At 42.3% G+C, this 17,711-nt stretch overlaps 2 protein-coding genes across 2 annotated transcripts in view; one reads left to right on the top strand and one right to left on the bottom strand.

The window, feature by feature from the left end:
• Positions 1–3,469, bottom strand: part of g2e3 (G2/M-phase specific E3 ubiquitin protein ligase) — a gene marked incomplete at its 3' end in the record, with an annotated part of 14,069 nt that extends 10,600 nt beyond the window's left edge. Inside the window, exons 1-2 of the mRNA XM_071547146.1 lie at positions 3,354–3,469; positions 1,352–1,422 (exon numbers count right to left, since the gene is read on the bottom strand). Coding sequence (XP_071403247.1) covers positions 1,352–1,403 — 52 coding nt within the window. The remainder of the gene's footprint in view (positions 1–1,351; positions 1,423–3,353) is intronic.
• A 1,178-nt stretch (positions 3,470–4,647) lies between these two features.
• LOC139667660 (EH domain-containing protein 4-like) overlaps positions 4,648–17,711 on the top strand; it is a 34,663-nt gene continuing 21,599 nt past the window's right edge. The window contains exons 1-2 of the mRNA XM_071547145.1: positions 4,648–5,157; positions 16,330–16,493. Of these exons, the coding sequence (XP_071403246.1) occupies positions 4,915–5,157; positions 16,330–16,493 (407 nt within the window). The 5' untranslated portion in view covers positions 4,648–4,914. The remainder of the gene's footprint in view (positions 5,158–16,329; positions 16,494–17,711) is intronic.

Genomic DNA, 17,711 nt, shown 5'->3' with positions numbered 1-17,711 from the left:
TGCATGGTGATTCATAAGGTTTTGGACGCTGCCTATTCACGACTGATTCAGTGATTCAGTAATTCTCACCCCCACCGATTGGTTGGTGTTGACCAATCACAGTAGCAAAGCAGACTGATGGATGTGCTGCTCAGAGGAACAACAGTCACGGCGCCGTTCACTTCCCAGCTTTTAAACAGCTGATTGTTCCTGTTTCCAGCTCGCTGTCATCCAATAGCTTTGCCTGAACACTCGGTAACGTTCGTCATAAGTAGGTTTGTCCCGTCTAGGGCTGAAGGATTTTGAAAAAATATCTAATTGTGATTATTTTGACTGATATTGCAAGTGCGATATGATTTGCGATATTAGAGGGAATGATAATTTTTACATGATTATTCTCATTTTCATTGAAAAACGTATTAAAATGATTATGGTGTGATTTGTGCAGGGATCTGTACCAAACAAAGATGTTTTCTTAAGTCTGTAGAATATGATGTGTAGGCCAGGACATCTCTGCAGCACCACAATATTTCACTTAAAATGATATTTTGACACATTTCACCTCCTTAGGCCTCCTTAGGGCTGGGCGATAATTCAATATTATCATTTATCGTCTTTCAGTGGAATCATATCGTGATGATATGAAGATATTTTAATATTGCGACATACATTTCTGCTGTCTGAATTGATGTTGACAAGCAAATTTTACTTAAAAACTCTTATAAAATGAGGTATGGTAGGAATATTATTTGAATATTTCTGTTTTGTTTGACATCACACCTAACATTACCATTTGGTTCAATGAGATGAACATTAATTTGATTATTTAACGTGATTTTGCATACATGAACCATATCGTGATATATATTGATATTGAGAAAAATCCTTATAATTATCATGATATTGATTTCAACCATATCACCCAGCCCTACGCCTCCTGCGATTTGAAAATTGCAGTAGGCCATATTGCGATTTTGATAAAATTTTGATTAATTGTTCAGCCATTGTACCGCCTACATCGACCGTCCAATCAGATGTCTCGGACAGTATCTGTCTGAAATAACTGCCGGTGAATAGGCTGCGTCCAGACCCCGATGAATCACCATGCAAATTAGAAGAGTGCTAAAGACTGAGATTCATAGGGGGCCGGAACCAGGCTAGGGGACAGGGGGGCAGGTAAGACATTGGGATACACAATCTTTGGGAAGGGAGGGGAGTTGGTATGTGTATGAATATGGATATATATACAAATATGAATGTATTTTATTTCTTTTTTTTCTTTTCTCAGATATCTAATGTCATTGTCAAAGTACCTTCATCCCTCACATTGGAAAAATAAAATAAAAACTTTAAATATTAAACCCAGACTCACGGTCCTGTGGGACGCTGCTGCCGCTGTCGGCCCACCTGGGCGTCTTCCCCATGTCGGCATGTAGATTCCTGCTGTGATGGAGAGAGACGGTGGGGGTCAAGAGGTCAAGAGGTCAGGAGGTCAGATACACTGACACCAAACAGATTCAGCACTACACAGGACTGACACCGATACACAAAAGAAACGCAAGACATTCACACACTGGCACTTCATACGTTCCACTATTGGGATTATGGATACACCCATTTATTGGTTTGCCAATGTATCGGGCCGATATTGTGCTGTTATTAAATATCAGATATCATCTTCCTCCAAACCACAGCTGCAGAAAAACAGTCTGGAAAACCTGACGCGTTTGATTTTCTTAATGTATTTTATTTATTGATTTAAATGCTAAGTAATGTTTTCTGTATTCTAATTCTTCATTTAAAGGTAGTGATGTATCCCAGAGTTTCCCTACCATTGAATAAGTGTGTGTGTGTGTGTGTGTGTGTGTGTGTTTGTATGCTACAGAATTAACTGTAGTCTAACTTTATGTTAGAAAATAATGAAATTAACTCAGGTTGAAGTGAATTAACCCCAGAGCTTCTCTAGACTCAGCAGCTGCAGGACGCCTGACTGCAGCAACACAGTGAGACACATTAGGTCCTCTAACCTGGTGGTTCTCAACATGGGGTCCGAGGACCACCAGGGGTCCTTGAGGGGGTTCCAGGGGGTCCCCAGCAAACTAATGAATTGTTAAACTTCAGCATTATTTCATTTACAAGAGGTTAACACAATTAGAGAATGTAGAAGAATGACTGTTTTGATCATAGCTTCACTGTTATCTCTCTACCTACAATACAGACAGTCATGGAATTCTGGACAAAATCATATCTGACAATAAAAATATTCTCACACACACAAAATCTCATCTAATGGGGATCCGTGGCCCTATTGTGTTGTGTACTAAATTAGGGGTCCTTGATATGAATAAGGTTGCGAATTACTGCTCTAACCAACAGGCTGCTGGTTAAGGGCCAAAGTGAAGGGGGACGATGCATTCACTGTCCTCGCCCCGAAACTGTGGAACAGTCTTCCTCTTGACATCAGACTGACTCGCTGATCATTTTTTGAAAACATCTTAAGACTTATCTTTATTCCCTTACTTTCAGTGGCCCTGGAAGCTGTTATTTTGTCTTAAAGTTGTGTCTGGTTTTCTGTTTTTGTCTATGTGATCTTATGTTTTTAATTTTAGTTTTTATTGTGAAGCAACCTTGGTTTCAAAAGGTACTATATAAATAAAGTAGTTATAATGGAATATAGTCAACGTTATCTTAGCTAAAGTTATATTAGTGAGGTTAATTAATGGACTAGGAGTGACATTAAGTTAGCTAACTAGTTGTTACCTGCCAAATTAAAGTTTTATATCCAGATTATCTGATTGGAAGCAACCGTTCCCTGAAACTCATTAACGCTAACATGCTGACGTCAGCGTCCTGACAGCTAGCCAGCAAGCTAAAGTTAAATAACAACCAGATTGGATAAAGTGAATATTAATAGAATCCATCAAAGAAAAATTAGTCTGTAAGTGACAATATAGCAAATGTGGGGTTTTATTACACATAACGCAGCCGACCGTTACAAACACTAGAACGTATTAAGTAGCAATATATGAATGTGATGTTTGAAAATATAAGATAAGCGTGCGCAATAACTGCATTTGAACATACTAGTGAGACAAAGAAAATGAATGAAAAATATGTACGATGGTGAACATATACCATAAATAAAATATGAGCAACGTGAAAATGAAAAATATAAATATGCAACATGTAATAAGAGAGATCATAAGACAATATGAACAACAATATATGAACTTAAAGTAATGTAATAAATAGTGTTCGTCGTATTCCCATTAGCTAACGTTAACAGCTGTAGCTAAGGAATAAAAGCTGAAAAAATGATCTTCAGCAGAATCATAACTCGACAGAAGTTGTTAGGAAAACGTTAATAAACATACGTTACATTCAGGGACGGAACGGTTCAGTTTGCAGTCATTTTCGTGCAGTTTGTGGTAGTTTTGTTTGTTCTAGTTGTTGGTGTTTACCTCCGAGCTAACGCGTCGACTTTTTAAATTTCCCTCTTTTCAAAACAACGGGTCATCACTTCCGTTTCCGTCGAAAGCGGCATTTCAGAATAAAAGCCCCGTGGGGCTTCTTAATTTCTCATTGACGAAATAATAATATCAAGATAGCTTGATGACCAATAACTTTTCTTTTAATTACTATAAATCATGACTCGCCAAAATCATCTTGCAAAATAGTTTCTCTTACAAAACAGAGTGAGAAAGTGAGTTTTGAAAGCCAGCAATCTCAGCAGCTGACCCACTAGGCTAATTGATGAATCACTGGTATTGATCAATAGCAGTATCAGCCCTCCTGCGGATATATTATGGTCTGTTTGTGATATGGGGCAGTTAAAACCTGAATTATTGCCCCTTTAAATCAGCAGCAGTTTGACAAGTTCTAGCTGCACTGCTAGGCTCTGTCCAGCAGAGGGCGCTGCAGGATCCATCAATCAACTCATCAACTCCAGTTCAACTGAGGAACTGGAATTGGAATTTGAAAAAAAAAACCTTCAGGAAACAGAATTGGAATTGAATTCGAATTTCAGAAAGTTGAATTTGATTAAATGAAATTCTTTGAAATTCCTTTTTTTTTTTTTTTCCTTACTACATATCTGAGATTCCACATAGTGTTATATATTATCAATACTGAATATCATGAAGTATTAAAGGAACCTTTCAGCTGGTATTTAATCTGATGCAGAACTGAACTTGTATGTCTTTTATTTAACATTTCTTTATTTAGTTTATTGAAGTTCAGCTGGATAAGAATACAGACTGACAATCAATCAATCAATCAATCAATCAATCAATCCATCCATCCATCTATCTATCCGCTCTGTTCTATCTGCTCTCTGTATGTATTTGTATATTTTTGTTGTTTTTATTTGTCTGTCTGTATCTGTTCATTCATTGCCTCTGTTATTCTTTCACTCGGTTCAGTCCAGTTATGTCTCTCTGTCTGTCTCTCTTTCTGTCTCTCTTTCTGTCTCTCTTTCTGTCTCTCTGTCTGTCTCTCTGTCTGAAGCTGCGTCACAGGAGGAAGGGCGTTGCCCTCAGGTAGGCGCACCAGTGGTGTGAGCGCATTACGCATTACGCACACACACACACACACACACACACCTCCAATGCACACACATACACACACTCTCTCTCTCTGTCTCTCTCCCACACACACACTCCCTCCCCCTCACACACAGAGCAGGCAGTGTGTTAAAGAGCCCGACAGACTCCCAGGTGCCAAACACACACACACACACACACACACACATACACATACACACACATAGGCTACATACACACACTCTCTCCTCCAGTCCGCGGCTCGGCTCGCTCAGAGGGATTATTGCGCAAAAAGCCGCAGAAAACCCGGAAAATCTGGAAGTAAAATAAGGAAGTTGGACTCGAGCGCGTTTCGTTCTGGTTTCTGGAGGGAACTTGGTCATCTTCGGTCACCATGTTCAGCTGGGTGAAGCAGGAGCAAGGTGGACGCAACAAGGAGGGCGAGATGTACCAGACGGTGACGGAGGGGCTGCAGAGCCTGTACACCAGGAAGCTGCTGCCGCTGGAGGAGAATTACCTCTTCCATGACTTCCACTCCCCGGCGCTGGAGGCGGCCGACTTCCAGAGCAAGCCCATGGTGCTGCTGGTCGGCCAGTACTCCACCGGGAAAACCACCTTCATCAGGTATTGTCACCGGGTCCCACCGGGGCCCCGGAGGCCCGCCCGGGCGCGCGCACAGAGCGGCTGTGTGATGTAAACACGCACATGGAAGATGTAATGTGTGCTGGATCACAGTGAGTCAGCTGTATGCTGCAAAACGACCTTTATCAGGTGTAGGGACCAATACAGCCCCGGTACGTGCCGTTCTCTCTGGTGTGGAGTTACCGTCACGCCAAACTCCATTCAGAAATCTGGTAGTTTGATGCTGCCTTGCTTAGCGGCAAAGATACAAAGCTGGTAGAATATGTTATAAAATCTTGTACAAGTCATTACGGTTTTCTGGTAAATTCGGTGTATAGATATTTCACCAAGCAGCATTTTATTTCAATAAAATGTAAACTTTTAGATTTGACCCTCACTGCTCGCTTCCGCCCTCCACCGTGTGTTGTGGTGGAGGGAGGCAGCGGGAATAACAGGCGAATCCGTTTAAAAAAAAAATGAAATGTCATTGAAAAGAAGTGCTGCTTGGTGGATCAGATGTATGCCGAACTGAATAGAGGATCCTAAAGATTTGGAAAAGGTGTTGAGAAGTTTTCCACACTGCGTTTGCTGATAAACAAGGACATGTTAAACTGACGGATATTTAAATGGACGTGACCTTCTGAGCTCAGATCCGGGCTTTGACAAATCTAACTTTGGTAGGCTAATACAGAAATATAGAGTTTTCAGTACATTGTGATGGTCAGTCTGCTCTGTGTCTACATATAGGCTCAAAGCAGCTTTATAAATTATTCCAAATCTAGCTTCATTATATAGTTTTTAATGCATTGTGACGCCTGTATTTAATCTGCCATGTTGACACTAGCCACAACACGATCAAAACTAACCTAACTTCTTATGGAAAAATGGAAATATTACATTTTTAGTAGAATATAATGCTCAATATTAAACTGGCCATGGGCGTTTATGTTCTTTTTTACACACAAGCTGAAATAAATCCACTGCTGGAACTTCTTCTCAGACTGTGAACGCTCAAGTAGCCAAAGCTGAAACCATACTGGAGATTCACATGATAGATTTACTTTACTTCCATTATTGCTGGTGAAGGCTGACAGAGCTGCTTCTCATTCATTCACCTCCAGCACAGCCAGCCTGCTGCAGCTGGGGGTTCAGGTCTCTGCTCAAAGGCACATCGACAGCAGCTGTGAAGGGAGTGAGGAGCGTTTTGAACCAGCAACCCCCCCCCCCCATCCCTCCATCCCTCCATCCCTCCACTATGTTTCTTCACTTTCTTCATCACTGAAATCTACTTAAAGGATAAGGCTGGTGTTTTTTTTAATGCATTTCTTATTGTCAGCAAATCCTATGAAAAGAACAAAATCAACAATGCGTTTGCTCTCCTCCCGTTCTGACTTCCCACATACTGTTTTTAGCTGTCAACCCAGAAGTCACTGGCTCCAATTGTAAGATAAAAACCTTTAAATACAGCAAATATCATGATATTTTTGACCAAATACCTCGATATCGATATTGCGACAATACTGTAGGGATGACTATTGGTGCTTTCACAAAATATTTACACAATGAGATTTTTGATAAATAATCATCAGTAATGTGGATATAATGACTAAGTGGGTAAAGGCAAATAACAGCTGGAACAGTCTGGTAAGTTCAGAAAATGACATCACTTTACTGTAATGCAGCCTTTAAAACCAGGAAAAGACACTTATGCCATATCACCATATTACCATATCCAAAATCTAAGACGATATCTAGTCACATATCACGATATCGATATAATATCGATATATTGCCCAGCCCTAGTGTTACCATGAAAAGTCAGGCTGTTGTAGTTATTACCAAATCAAATTCAAATGGGAACAAATTCTTCATTACGCCGGGGACTATTTTCTGTGCTACGGAACTACTTTCCTGAGATGGCAAAGTCGGCTTATTAAGTTGGAAAAAGTGGTCCGGCCCGGTGCATGGTGATGATGAAATATGCTGCAGAGCAGCAGCATGGCTCTGTGACGGGTTTTAATTGGTTTTTAATACAATGGAGTTCTATGGCTGCTGGGACATGGCTGCACTGGGACCAGGATACATGATGAGACTTGTTGGCAAAACAAAATCATTGCTGATTTTGTTATTTTCATAGGATTTGTTGATAGTAAGCAATGCATAAAAAAACACCAGCCTGATCCTTTAACTTTATGTTTTGACTGACATTTAGTTTTAAAGGAATAGTTCACCCAAAAATCTAAATTCTGTCATCTCCTCCCCCTCATGCCAGTTGAAACTCAGGTGAAGTTTGTCCATATAACACACAGGGAGGCTGCAGCACAACTCCATAGCAGCCTTCTCCAAAACAACTGAAGTCAGTGGGGACCAGTTCTTCAGAGTTCCACAAAGACCTACAGTATATTTACACCATCATTTAGTGCAAATCTGAACTACAGCTGATTGATCTGCAACAAATAATGGTGTATAGGTCTTTCTATTCACAGTGTGATTGTTTGGCTGTTTTTGTTTTGGAGCTCTAAAGAACAGGTCCCCATTGACTTCAGTTGTTTTGGAGAAGGCTGCTACCAAGTTGTGCTGCAGCCTCCCTGTGTGTTATATGGACTAACACATTTCACCTGTGTTTCATTTGGCATGAGGGGGAGGAGATGATGACAGGATTTTCATTTTTGGGTGAACTATTCCTTTAATGTGTCTTGATTCTAGAAAGCATGACTACACTACTCTATAAACCACTAATGGTTGTATCACAAGCCCAGATCAGACTGTAAGCTGTCAATCATGCTGTCATCAACAGTATGGATTAGTTGCTGCTCTCCTCTGATCTGTCTTTACACACTCAGGATAAGTGAGTGTGAGTAAGTGAAAGAAAGGAAGAGCTGCAGCTTCTTGGTGCAGAAATTATCCAAAAAGTTTAATTTATAAGTCGTACAGATGGAAGAGGTCCCTGTGTAGCTCAAGGCATTAACAAGGTGTCTCATTTATCAATCAATCAATATTTCTGTATGCGTACAGGGTTGAAAGCTGATAAGTTATTGAGCCACAGTTTCCGTAAAAATAGGAAATATGCCGGCCAGCTGTCTCCAAAGACTCATTCTAATCTATATTTATGTGAGTAAATGAGTTTGATAGTGTATATTTAGAAAGCTCTCTGTGTATTAATTCTGTGTGTATGAATGATAGATGAGGCTTGTTGTGAGGGTTGAGGGTTCAGTTCCCTCTGGACCGCTTGCACTAAACCTGCATGGTGCGTTCAGGTGTGTGGGATGAGCGTGGGCTAAAGGAAAACCTTCGCATTGCGTTTGTTTTCCTCCTACTGAATATTACAATATTACAAGTGCAATATGAATTGTGATTCATGCAGACTCAGCTTTTTCAGTATATTTTCTTTCTTTCTTTCTTTCTTTTTTCTTTCTTTCTTGGTGCTTTAAAGGGGCATTAAGTAATCGCCAGAGGTGGGGACTCGAGTCACATGACTTGGACTCGAGTCACATGACTTGGACTCGAGTCACAGTTTTAATTGCTTGAGACTTGATTTGATACATGAAGAGAAGACCTGGCATGACTTCTTTTGATGACTTGAAAAAACCGAACCTGAGCTTCTGCTGCAGGAGAGTTTCATTTTTTCACACACACACACACACACACACACACACACACACACACACACACACACACACACACACACACACACACAGGGGTTCCTGCCTTGAGGCTGGCATGTTGTCACGAGTTAAAGAGCTGACTGTTCCCCCCCCTCACTATTAGAAGAGCACACACACACACACACACACACACACACACATGCATGAATGCACACTCTTAGAAATGCGCTGCACCTATGCACACACACACACACAAATATCCACTAGAGAACAGTGTGTGTGTGTGTGTGTGTGTGTGACATTTTGAACAAAATCTGAATGAAGAAAATTCTGACTGAAACGGGGAAAAGCAAAACGTCAGTGCAAACCATCAGCAGACTCTAAAGACCTCTGAAGACCTTTTTAATGGCAGTTCACATCAAACCGAAGAGCAGCTTCATCCACATGAGCTGAGGTTCAGTCTGAGTCGACACAGCAGAGTCCAGCTGGAGAGAGACCGGTCTCCGTTCTGAGCGGCTTCTCTCCCACACTGAGCCGTCCTTCCCCAGGTTTCACAGACCAGAGGAGCTTGTGATCCTTCAGCTGCAGATAAAAACATGGAACTCACCTGTCATGACTGTTCTGAGACAGATTTAGACCGCAGCTATCCATCAGCAGGTTTTGTGTCGTGAAATTTCATGTCGCAGACTTTTGTTACATCTCTAGTCAGGAGCCCTGGCTAACACACACACACACACACACACACACACACACACACACACACACACACACACACACCCCTCCCCCCCCTCAGCAGTGTCAGTGTTAACAGTGTGTGTTGCGCTGCGTGTTGCGACCTGTGGAGCCTCTATCAGTCTGACAGCAGAGTCACACACACTCTACTGGGAACTGGGTCAGCACACACACACACACACACACACACACACACACACACACACACACACACACACACACACCCAGTGTTTGGTTACTACACACACATACTCTCTCACATGTTACTATTGCTACGACACACATTGTGTTCTTTGGCCTGGCTTTTCCTGACTGACTGACTGACTGACTGACTGGTTGTGTTGTTGGCTGTCTGGCTGCCCCCCCCCCCCCCCATCCCCCATCCCCCGCCCCTCCCCCCCCCCCTCCCTTGTATCTCATGTGGAAACCTGTGAACATGCAGAGTCTGTTTCAGTCTGTTCTGTTTGAATAGAGAGTGTGAGAGTTACAGTTCACTTGGTTATCTCCTATCTGCAGTGCTCAGGCGCTCTGTGTGTGTGTGTGTGTGTGTGTGTGTGTGTGTGTGTGTGTGTGTGTGTGTGCGTGCGCACAAATCTATCGAGTCATACTTGCTGGCTGCAAACCAGGACAGGGGAACTGAGCTGGGATCAGTTTTCCTGTTAGTTTGAGTTAGTTTCTGTTCAGAAGAAATTGTGGCTGTTATAATGGGGGGGGGGGGGGGGGTTGACTGCACCACACCCCTGCACACACACACACACACACACACACACACACACGAATGAATGCCCCACACCCACGCATGTGCAACCACACACAAACATGTATATACATATTCATGGATGCACATACACATTTATACATATATATACACACACACACACACACATGCACACGTACGTATATGAATACACACAGTCATGTACACACACACACACACACACACACACACACACACACACACACACCCGTGCAGCGTCCTGCAGCCGGGGTTCCTCCCTGCCCTGAGGAATGCTATGAATCATGGGAACTGAAAGGAATGCTATGAATCATGGGAACACGGGCCAATAAATTGCAGAGTCGACATATTTTTTTCTTCTTCTTCTTCTTCTTCTTCTTCTTCTTCTTCTTCTTCGTGGTGGAAGTGAAACCAGCAGGGAGTCCACAATAAAACTGTGGCTCGGGGACCAAAAATGGGTCGCAGGGTCATTCCTGCTGGGTCCTACAGGATGACAGTTAAAATCACACTGAAATATATATTTTTTTTTACTTTACAGCTCATTCTCACTATCATACACCTTGTGTGTCATTGACAATTTATAAATAAATAAAATAATGACAAAAAAATATTTTCTGATTACTTTACTTCCTGGAAAACAGAACATCTTTAGTGGTGACATCATCGTGTACCAGGAGGCGACATAAAAATTCCAACTTATAAAACAGAACAGATTTTTGAGTCCCGCCCCTCTGCCCCTCGCAGCCAATAGAACTCCCTCTCTCTCCCTAACTGATCTCCTATTGGTTTAGATTTTTGAATGATCCCTCCCTGTGCTATGTCCCGCCCCAACATCCTGTTTCAACAGGAAATACCTCACATTAAGGAAGCACAGTTGCCAAGTCCGCTTATTATAAGCGACTTTGGGCTTGTTTTTCTGTAAAGTCACTTACAGATATTGGTAGTCGTGGGTTGCGGTTTTTTTGGCTTGTTTATAAAGTGTAGTTGCTTATTTGGGCTTGCTTCCTTGTTGTCAAGCAGATGTTTTCGATAGTTTGTCCTGTTGCAGGATCCGTCCACAACCCCGGTCCCTTCACCCCTCCCCCCCCTTCCCCCCTACACACAGGCTGCGAAGACCCGCTCTACTCTGCCTCTGATTGGCTCTGACCCTGATGACAACGAGTACTAGCCAATCAGAGGCAGAATAGAGTCTTTGAGGAATGCTGGTGGGAAAAAAAATGAGTGAGACAGACGTTTCAATTTCAATCAATTTCAAGGTAAAATGTTTTGGGCCATGCCACATTTTCCACTCATGTTTCACCACCTGTTCAAACGGTTTTATGAACATGCTTTCACATCATTTTCGTTTATTTAAGACTTTTCTAATTCACTTCAATTGTTTGTCAGACATCGGTCATCAGCTAACCATTCATATTTGTCCAGTTATTGTAAAAAAACATTTGTCAGTGGGAACGATGGGTATATAAGAGATATAGATCCCTCCGTTATAATGAAAGGAGGAGCCACTTTATTGCTGCAGACTAAGATTATTTGTAATTTCTCCTGTTTCTGGGTTGTAATTATTTAAAAATGGGATCTTCTGCAGTCCCTGTTGCATTGTTGCCGACACTCATGTGAATGTCCTGGCTTAGGTCTCTCTATACTGTCTATACTATACTAAAGGATGGTTTCTGATGGAGATGAGATTCTCCTCTCTCTGTGCAGCATGAGCTTTTAGAAACTTCCAGAAGAGACTTTGTATCGATGGAGAACTTCATCATAGATGAACCAACTGTTGACAGCAGCTGATCCCCCTGAGTAGTAAAATCTGGATGAAGACAATTATGACTGAAACAAACCTTTATTTATTTCTGAGGGAAAAAACAAAAGTGCAAACCATCAACAGTGACTCCAGGTTTCTGTGAGTTAAATTTTAAACTATTAAAGACCTTCTTAATGCCAGATCACAGAAAATTTAAGACCAATTTCATCCACAAATAAGATTAAAGAGTAAAAAAAAAAGAAGCAAAAAGCGTCCTGAGGTTCAGTCGACACGGCAGAGTTCAGCTGGACTGACAGATCAATCATTTTCTTACACACTGAACCGTCTGTTAGGAGTAGAAACTTGTCGTTCATGTAAATAAAACTGAATGGATTTTTGTGAAATGAAGGCAAGTGAGATGTGTTGATTCTTCCTACATCATATTTCAAAATCAAAGCCACATGCTTGTTATATTGCTGATATGAACTGATATTATTCTTATATTATACATATATATATATAATAAATAGAATAAATAGCATTACAGCCACTTTTGGCTAATTTTGGTTAAGAAAAGAGATTTAGTTCCAGGAGTGACGCCTCTCCACTGAACAGTGCAGCTCTGGTTGGATTTGGATTCTTGTCGATTCAGCAGGAGACTGTTCAGTCCTGTGAGGCGTTCAAGTGTTTCTGTAGCTGTTGGACACTTTCTGGACGTGTGTGTGTGTGTGTGTGTGTGTGTGTGTGCATGCCAGCATTCCTGTGTGCCTCTGCTGTGATCTGTGTTTGACGACCTTTGACCCCGTCTGCTCCCCTAACAGGATGAAAAGATGCAGATGGACGGAGAAAAAAAAAGGGGGGGAGGAGTTTAGGATTGAGAAGAGAAGGAGAGAGAGAAGAGGATGAATGAAGGAGGGGGGGGGGGTCTGTAGATCTGTAACACTGAGGATAGAGGGAGAGGGAAGGATGGAGGAAAATAGCTGGGGCATTTAGTGATGGGAGGGGGCGGAGCCAATCTAATTAGTCTTAATAATATTCATATAAGTAAAATTGACTGTTAGACTCTAAACAAAGATATGTTGAGGAAGCTTAATAATAGAGAGTAAAGAAGAGGAGACGGAGAAAGAGAGAGATGGTGTGCAAAGAGAGACGGTGGCAAGAGAGAGGAACGCACGTTTCCATGGCAACATATGGAAAAACGCCATGGTTACCACTGATGATGATTATGTTATGTAGGAAGTGGTGTTTTGCTTTTTATCCAGTCTCCAGTGTCCCTGTGGTGTTTCTGCACTGCACTTCCCACAGATCACCTGTCAATCAAACAGTGTGGGCGGGGCTTAGGTTTCCTGTTGATGCAGTTGGAGTTTCTCTTCTCTCCGTCTGCTCAGTCCTGGCGGCTATCATCTCTGCAAAATGAAATGTGTTATGTGGAGACAATGACAGAAATAACTCCATATCTCCAGAAAACAGAAATTAACTCTTAAAAATGAATATAATGTCCTCAACGGGCTTCCGTACTGACAGACACCAGCTCGCTGTCCGCCCGTCTCTCCGTCTCTCTCTGACTTCCTGCTGCAGGCTGGCACAACAGGAAGTGAGAAGACAGAGACGCTTTACAACCTTCTTCCTTCCTTCCCTTCCTTTCTCATTTTTCCTTACCGAGGGAAACTCAGTGTATGAGGTGCAGGAGGTCGAGGCAGACATGAAAGGCTCGGAAAAAGCTTCTTTTTTTTTTTTTTTTTTTTTAAAGGGGATCCAAACTTAGCTGTTATTGAACTCACTGATTCCACCACCGGCTCTACTGCCGACTCCTAAAAACGAAAGAGTATTAGTGAGGAACCTTCTGCGGTTCCTCAGGGGAACAAGCATGAAGCGTGTAGAAAAGGACAAGGTGTTCCCAAGGAGACAGAATACTAGAAAAGTAGAGGATGAGAGGGGAGAGGAACCACTCACTATACATGTGAGGCGGTGGAACAGTAAATATGGCTGTATGACACACACACACACACTCAGGGAACACATTTAAAAATAAAAACGCCATTTTATGTTTCAATCATCAAAAGAACTCATGAAGGTTCCTTGAGACTTTTTCATTAAGAGTTCAGCAACTTTGACTTCAGGGACCTGTAACATACGGCCGTTAACTCAATCTTAACTGCTTGAGTCTCGACTTGATGCATGAAGAGAAGACTTGAGACTGGACTTGACTTGGGTTCTGGTGACTTGGGACTTGACTCTGACTTGTACTCTGATGACTTGAAAAGGTTTCTAAAGTCTTGACTTGAGATCTTGTGTTTGTGTAAATGACTTAGATTGAAAGTGATGAGATTTGTTCCAGCAGACGACTGAATTTAAATTCTGTTTTCTGAATTTGTATGGAATGATTGAATTTATCGAAGTTGAAACTGATTATAGAAATCAAACTCATGATGCTCTTACCAAGTTTTTATCCTATTAAAACCATATTGCATTGAAAAGTCCTAGATATTTAGTTTTCTTTAAGATATTAAATTGATACTGGATTTGTTCTGACTTGACTTGTCTGTTCTACATTTAGACTTGAGACTTGACATGAGACTTGTGCCTCACGACTTGAGACCGACTTGGGACAGTTGGGAAAGTTGACAGCTCTGCACTGAAATGAAAAATGACTATTTGTCTCTTCTAATGTTGGTGATCCAGGAAGTGAAGCTTCTTCTACTGTTGATCTTTCTGTAAGTCGGTGTGGAAAAGAGCAGCAGCGAAATGCCTGAAAACGCAGAATGTAAGGAAAAGGTGAAAGGTCAGGAAAAGTGTAGTAACTCTGTGACTGAACTGAACGTGGCCCTCGTCTCCTCTGCCTCAGCTGCTGTTGATCTTAGAGGTTCTGTCTGGGCTGCGTTCCAATATATATTCTGTTGGTGTTGATTTAAGTAAAGGAGTGTCTTTCTATTCATCCTAGTTCTGCGTCCGGCCTGTAACACAGTGTTTACCGGTCCCAATGTATGTTTCACACAACCAAGAAAAATAAAAACTGATCGATGACACGCTGTAGGTCAATAAAACAGAAAGATCCATTAGGAAGAAAACAGAAAGAGTCCAGGCATCGAGATAAAACGACAGGAAAACATAAAAACAGATGAAGCAATGAGGATAAAATGAACAAAAGGCAAAGATGACAGAAAGGCTTTATGATAAAAGTAAGTTTTAAGATTGAAAAGATGACCCTGACTCTGCCAGCCTGGTGTCTATCTGCATAATGCTTTATATATTTATCTGTTTTGTGAAGGAAATCATCCTCTGAAGTGAATTTCTCAGTGAAACTCCAGAGGATCCAGGCTGTGAAAGTGCAGTAGAAAGTCCCATCATCTGGTCTCGTGTTGTACTGGATCCAGTTTCCTGCAGACCTTTATGAAGCCTCATTAGTCTACAGTGCTCTCGCCCCTCTGAGTCCGTCTCACTCTCATGTTGGAGTTTCAGTTCTTCATTTGCATGCTGAGCATTCGTTATTCTATCAGGTCTGACATGGAAATGTGTGGAGGCAGAGACTCTCTCTCTCTTTATAAAGTATATATCTCTCTCTCTTCACCTCTCTCTCTACACTTGTCTCTCTCTCTACACCTGTCTCTCTGTCTTTACACCTGTCTCTCTCTCTCTCTCTGTCTCTCTCTCTCTACACCTGTCTCTCTCTTTTTATACCTATCTGTCTCTCTCTCACTCTCTCTGTCTCTCTCTCTCTCTACACCTGTCTCTCTTTTTACACCTGTCTGTTTGTCTGTCTGTCTCTCTCTCTCTCTCTCTCTCTCTCTCTCTCTCTTCACCTGTCTCTCTTTCTACACCTGTCTCTCTGTCTTTACACCTGTCTGTCTCTCTCTGTGTGTCTCTCTTTCTCTCTCTCTGTCTCTCTCTCTCTCTACCTGTCCCTCTCTCTTTACACCTCTCTCTCTCTCTCTCTCTCTTCACCTGTCTCTCTCTTCACCTGTCTCTCTCTACACCTGTCTCTGTCTTTACACCTGTCTGTCTCTCTCTGTGTGTGTGTGTCTCTCTCTCTCTCTCTCTCTCTCTCTCCACCTGTCTCTCTCTCTCTCTACATCTGTCTCTCACTCTCTCTTTACACCTGCCTGTCTCTCTCTCTCTGTCAATTCAATTCAATTCAACAAGCTTTATTGGCATGACAGTTGTGTAACAATATTGGCAAAGCATGTGTTCATCCATAAAAATGAAAGAAAGGTACCAATGAGATTACTGCAGCTGTTCACTGAGAGAAAAATCTTTCCCCGATTTGGGGATTTTTGATACTTTTTCCTGTTTCATTTGATTAAAGCACATCAAGTGAACGTCTCTCTCTCTCTCTTTCTCTCTCTCTCTCTCTCTCCAGGTATTTGTTGGTTGGAGCAGGACTTTCCGGGGATGCGGATCGGTCCGGAGCCGACCACAGACGGTTTCATCGCGGTGATGTACGGCGAGAACGAGGGCGTCGTCCCCGGCAACGCTCTGGTGGTCGACCCCAAGAAACCCTTCAGGAAGCTCAACGCCTTCGGCAACGCCTTCCTCAACAGGTACACACACACACACACACACACACACACACACACACCTCAATCTCATCAAGGAACAAGAGAGGGAAATAAGGGAACAAACCAAACAGTGAAGATGACAAGCTGTGCTGCTGCTGCATTGGAAAACAGTTTAAATGACAATATGAAGCCGGGGGCCAGTTGCATAAAGATAGACCTGGTCTTAGACTTAAATGTGACCTTAAGTCAAACTTGCTATAGACACTTATACTTACCTGTTCCTACTACTTCTTGATTGTTGTAGATCTCTAATGTGTTGTTTCTGTCTCTAAAGACTCTCTCTCTTCTTCGCGCTCTTTCCAAAAACCAGAGATTTGCCGTCTCTTATGAAACAGCTTCAGTATTTAAACTTCCCGCTCGGACAGTTAGGCCGACTCGTTGCCATAACAACAAAATTCTTAACTCAAGATTAGCCGGGGGGGAAGATGGCTAACTCTCCTACCTCAACATAAGTCAGTCGTAATATTTAAGTAACAGAGAGTCTTATGCCGCTTTTCCACCGCATGGCACCGGCTCAACTCGCCTCGACTCTACCGATCTCTGAACCCATCGTCTATCGGTCTGACGACAGATCAGACTCTCGGGGTGACGGCCAATATTTCGGGGTTTCAGGTGTAGCCAGCGGACATCCGGGCAAAGACTTCCTCTTCCTTGTGCCGGTCATTGTTTACAGTCCGATTAGCAACTTGCTAATGGCAGCCGCCATCTTTAATTTTACGGATTTTCTCAGAGTTTAGAGCTTTAATCCCGTTTTTTATCTGTTGTATTCTTATCTGAATCCTTTTCTTCACTGCGGCATGAGCCAGTTTCCCCTCCGGCATCACTAGTCTAATATTTCATCGTGTAACATTTTGAAATGATCGGTTAAATTTCACTAGTGTGTCATGCGGGAACAGACACCCAGTCTACTGGAGTGATCGATGGCACCCAGAGGTGTCCTGGGGAGGAGTGAGTCCTTTCCTTTCCCTTTGTAAACATGCTGAAGTCTTCCCAGCTGATCGGAGCTGTTGTTCCATGATGAATCGTGTTTTAATGGCCTAAAGACGTTTCTCTGGCCTCTCTGCTTTATTTACACAGAACACAGTAGAGCGACCTGAGAAATGGGGGAGATGGAGGGATGAGACAGAGGTTTGGAACCAGATCTGAACTGAATTCTGTCTGAATACGTTTTTGGTTCACAGAGGAACCGCAGAGCTCCAC

Source organism: Centroberyx affinis, unplaced genomic scaffold (assembly GCF_046629955.1).
Source record: "Centroberyx affinis isolate AG114_WGS23_722 - 3 ecotype Tasmania unplaced genomic scaffold, CSIRO-AGI_Caff_v1 ptg005691l_1, whole genome shotgun sequence".
In the NCBI taxonomy this organism is placed as follows: Eukaryota; Metazoa; Chordata; class Actinopteri; order Beryciformes; family Berycidae; genus Centroberyx; species Centroberyx affinis.
The sequence above is the reverse complement of the archived record's forward strand: the minus strand, read 5'-3'. Positions and strand labels throughout refer to the sequence as shown.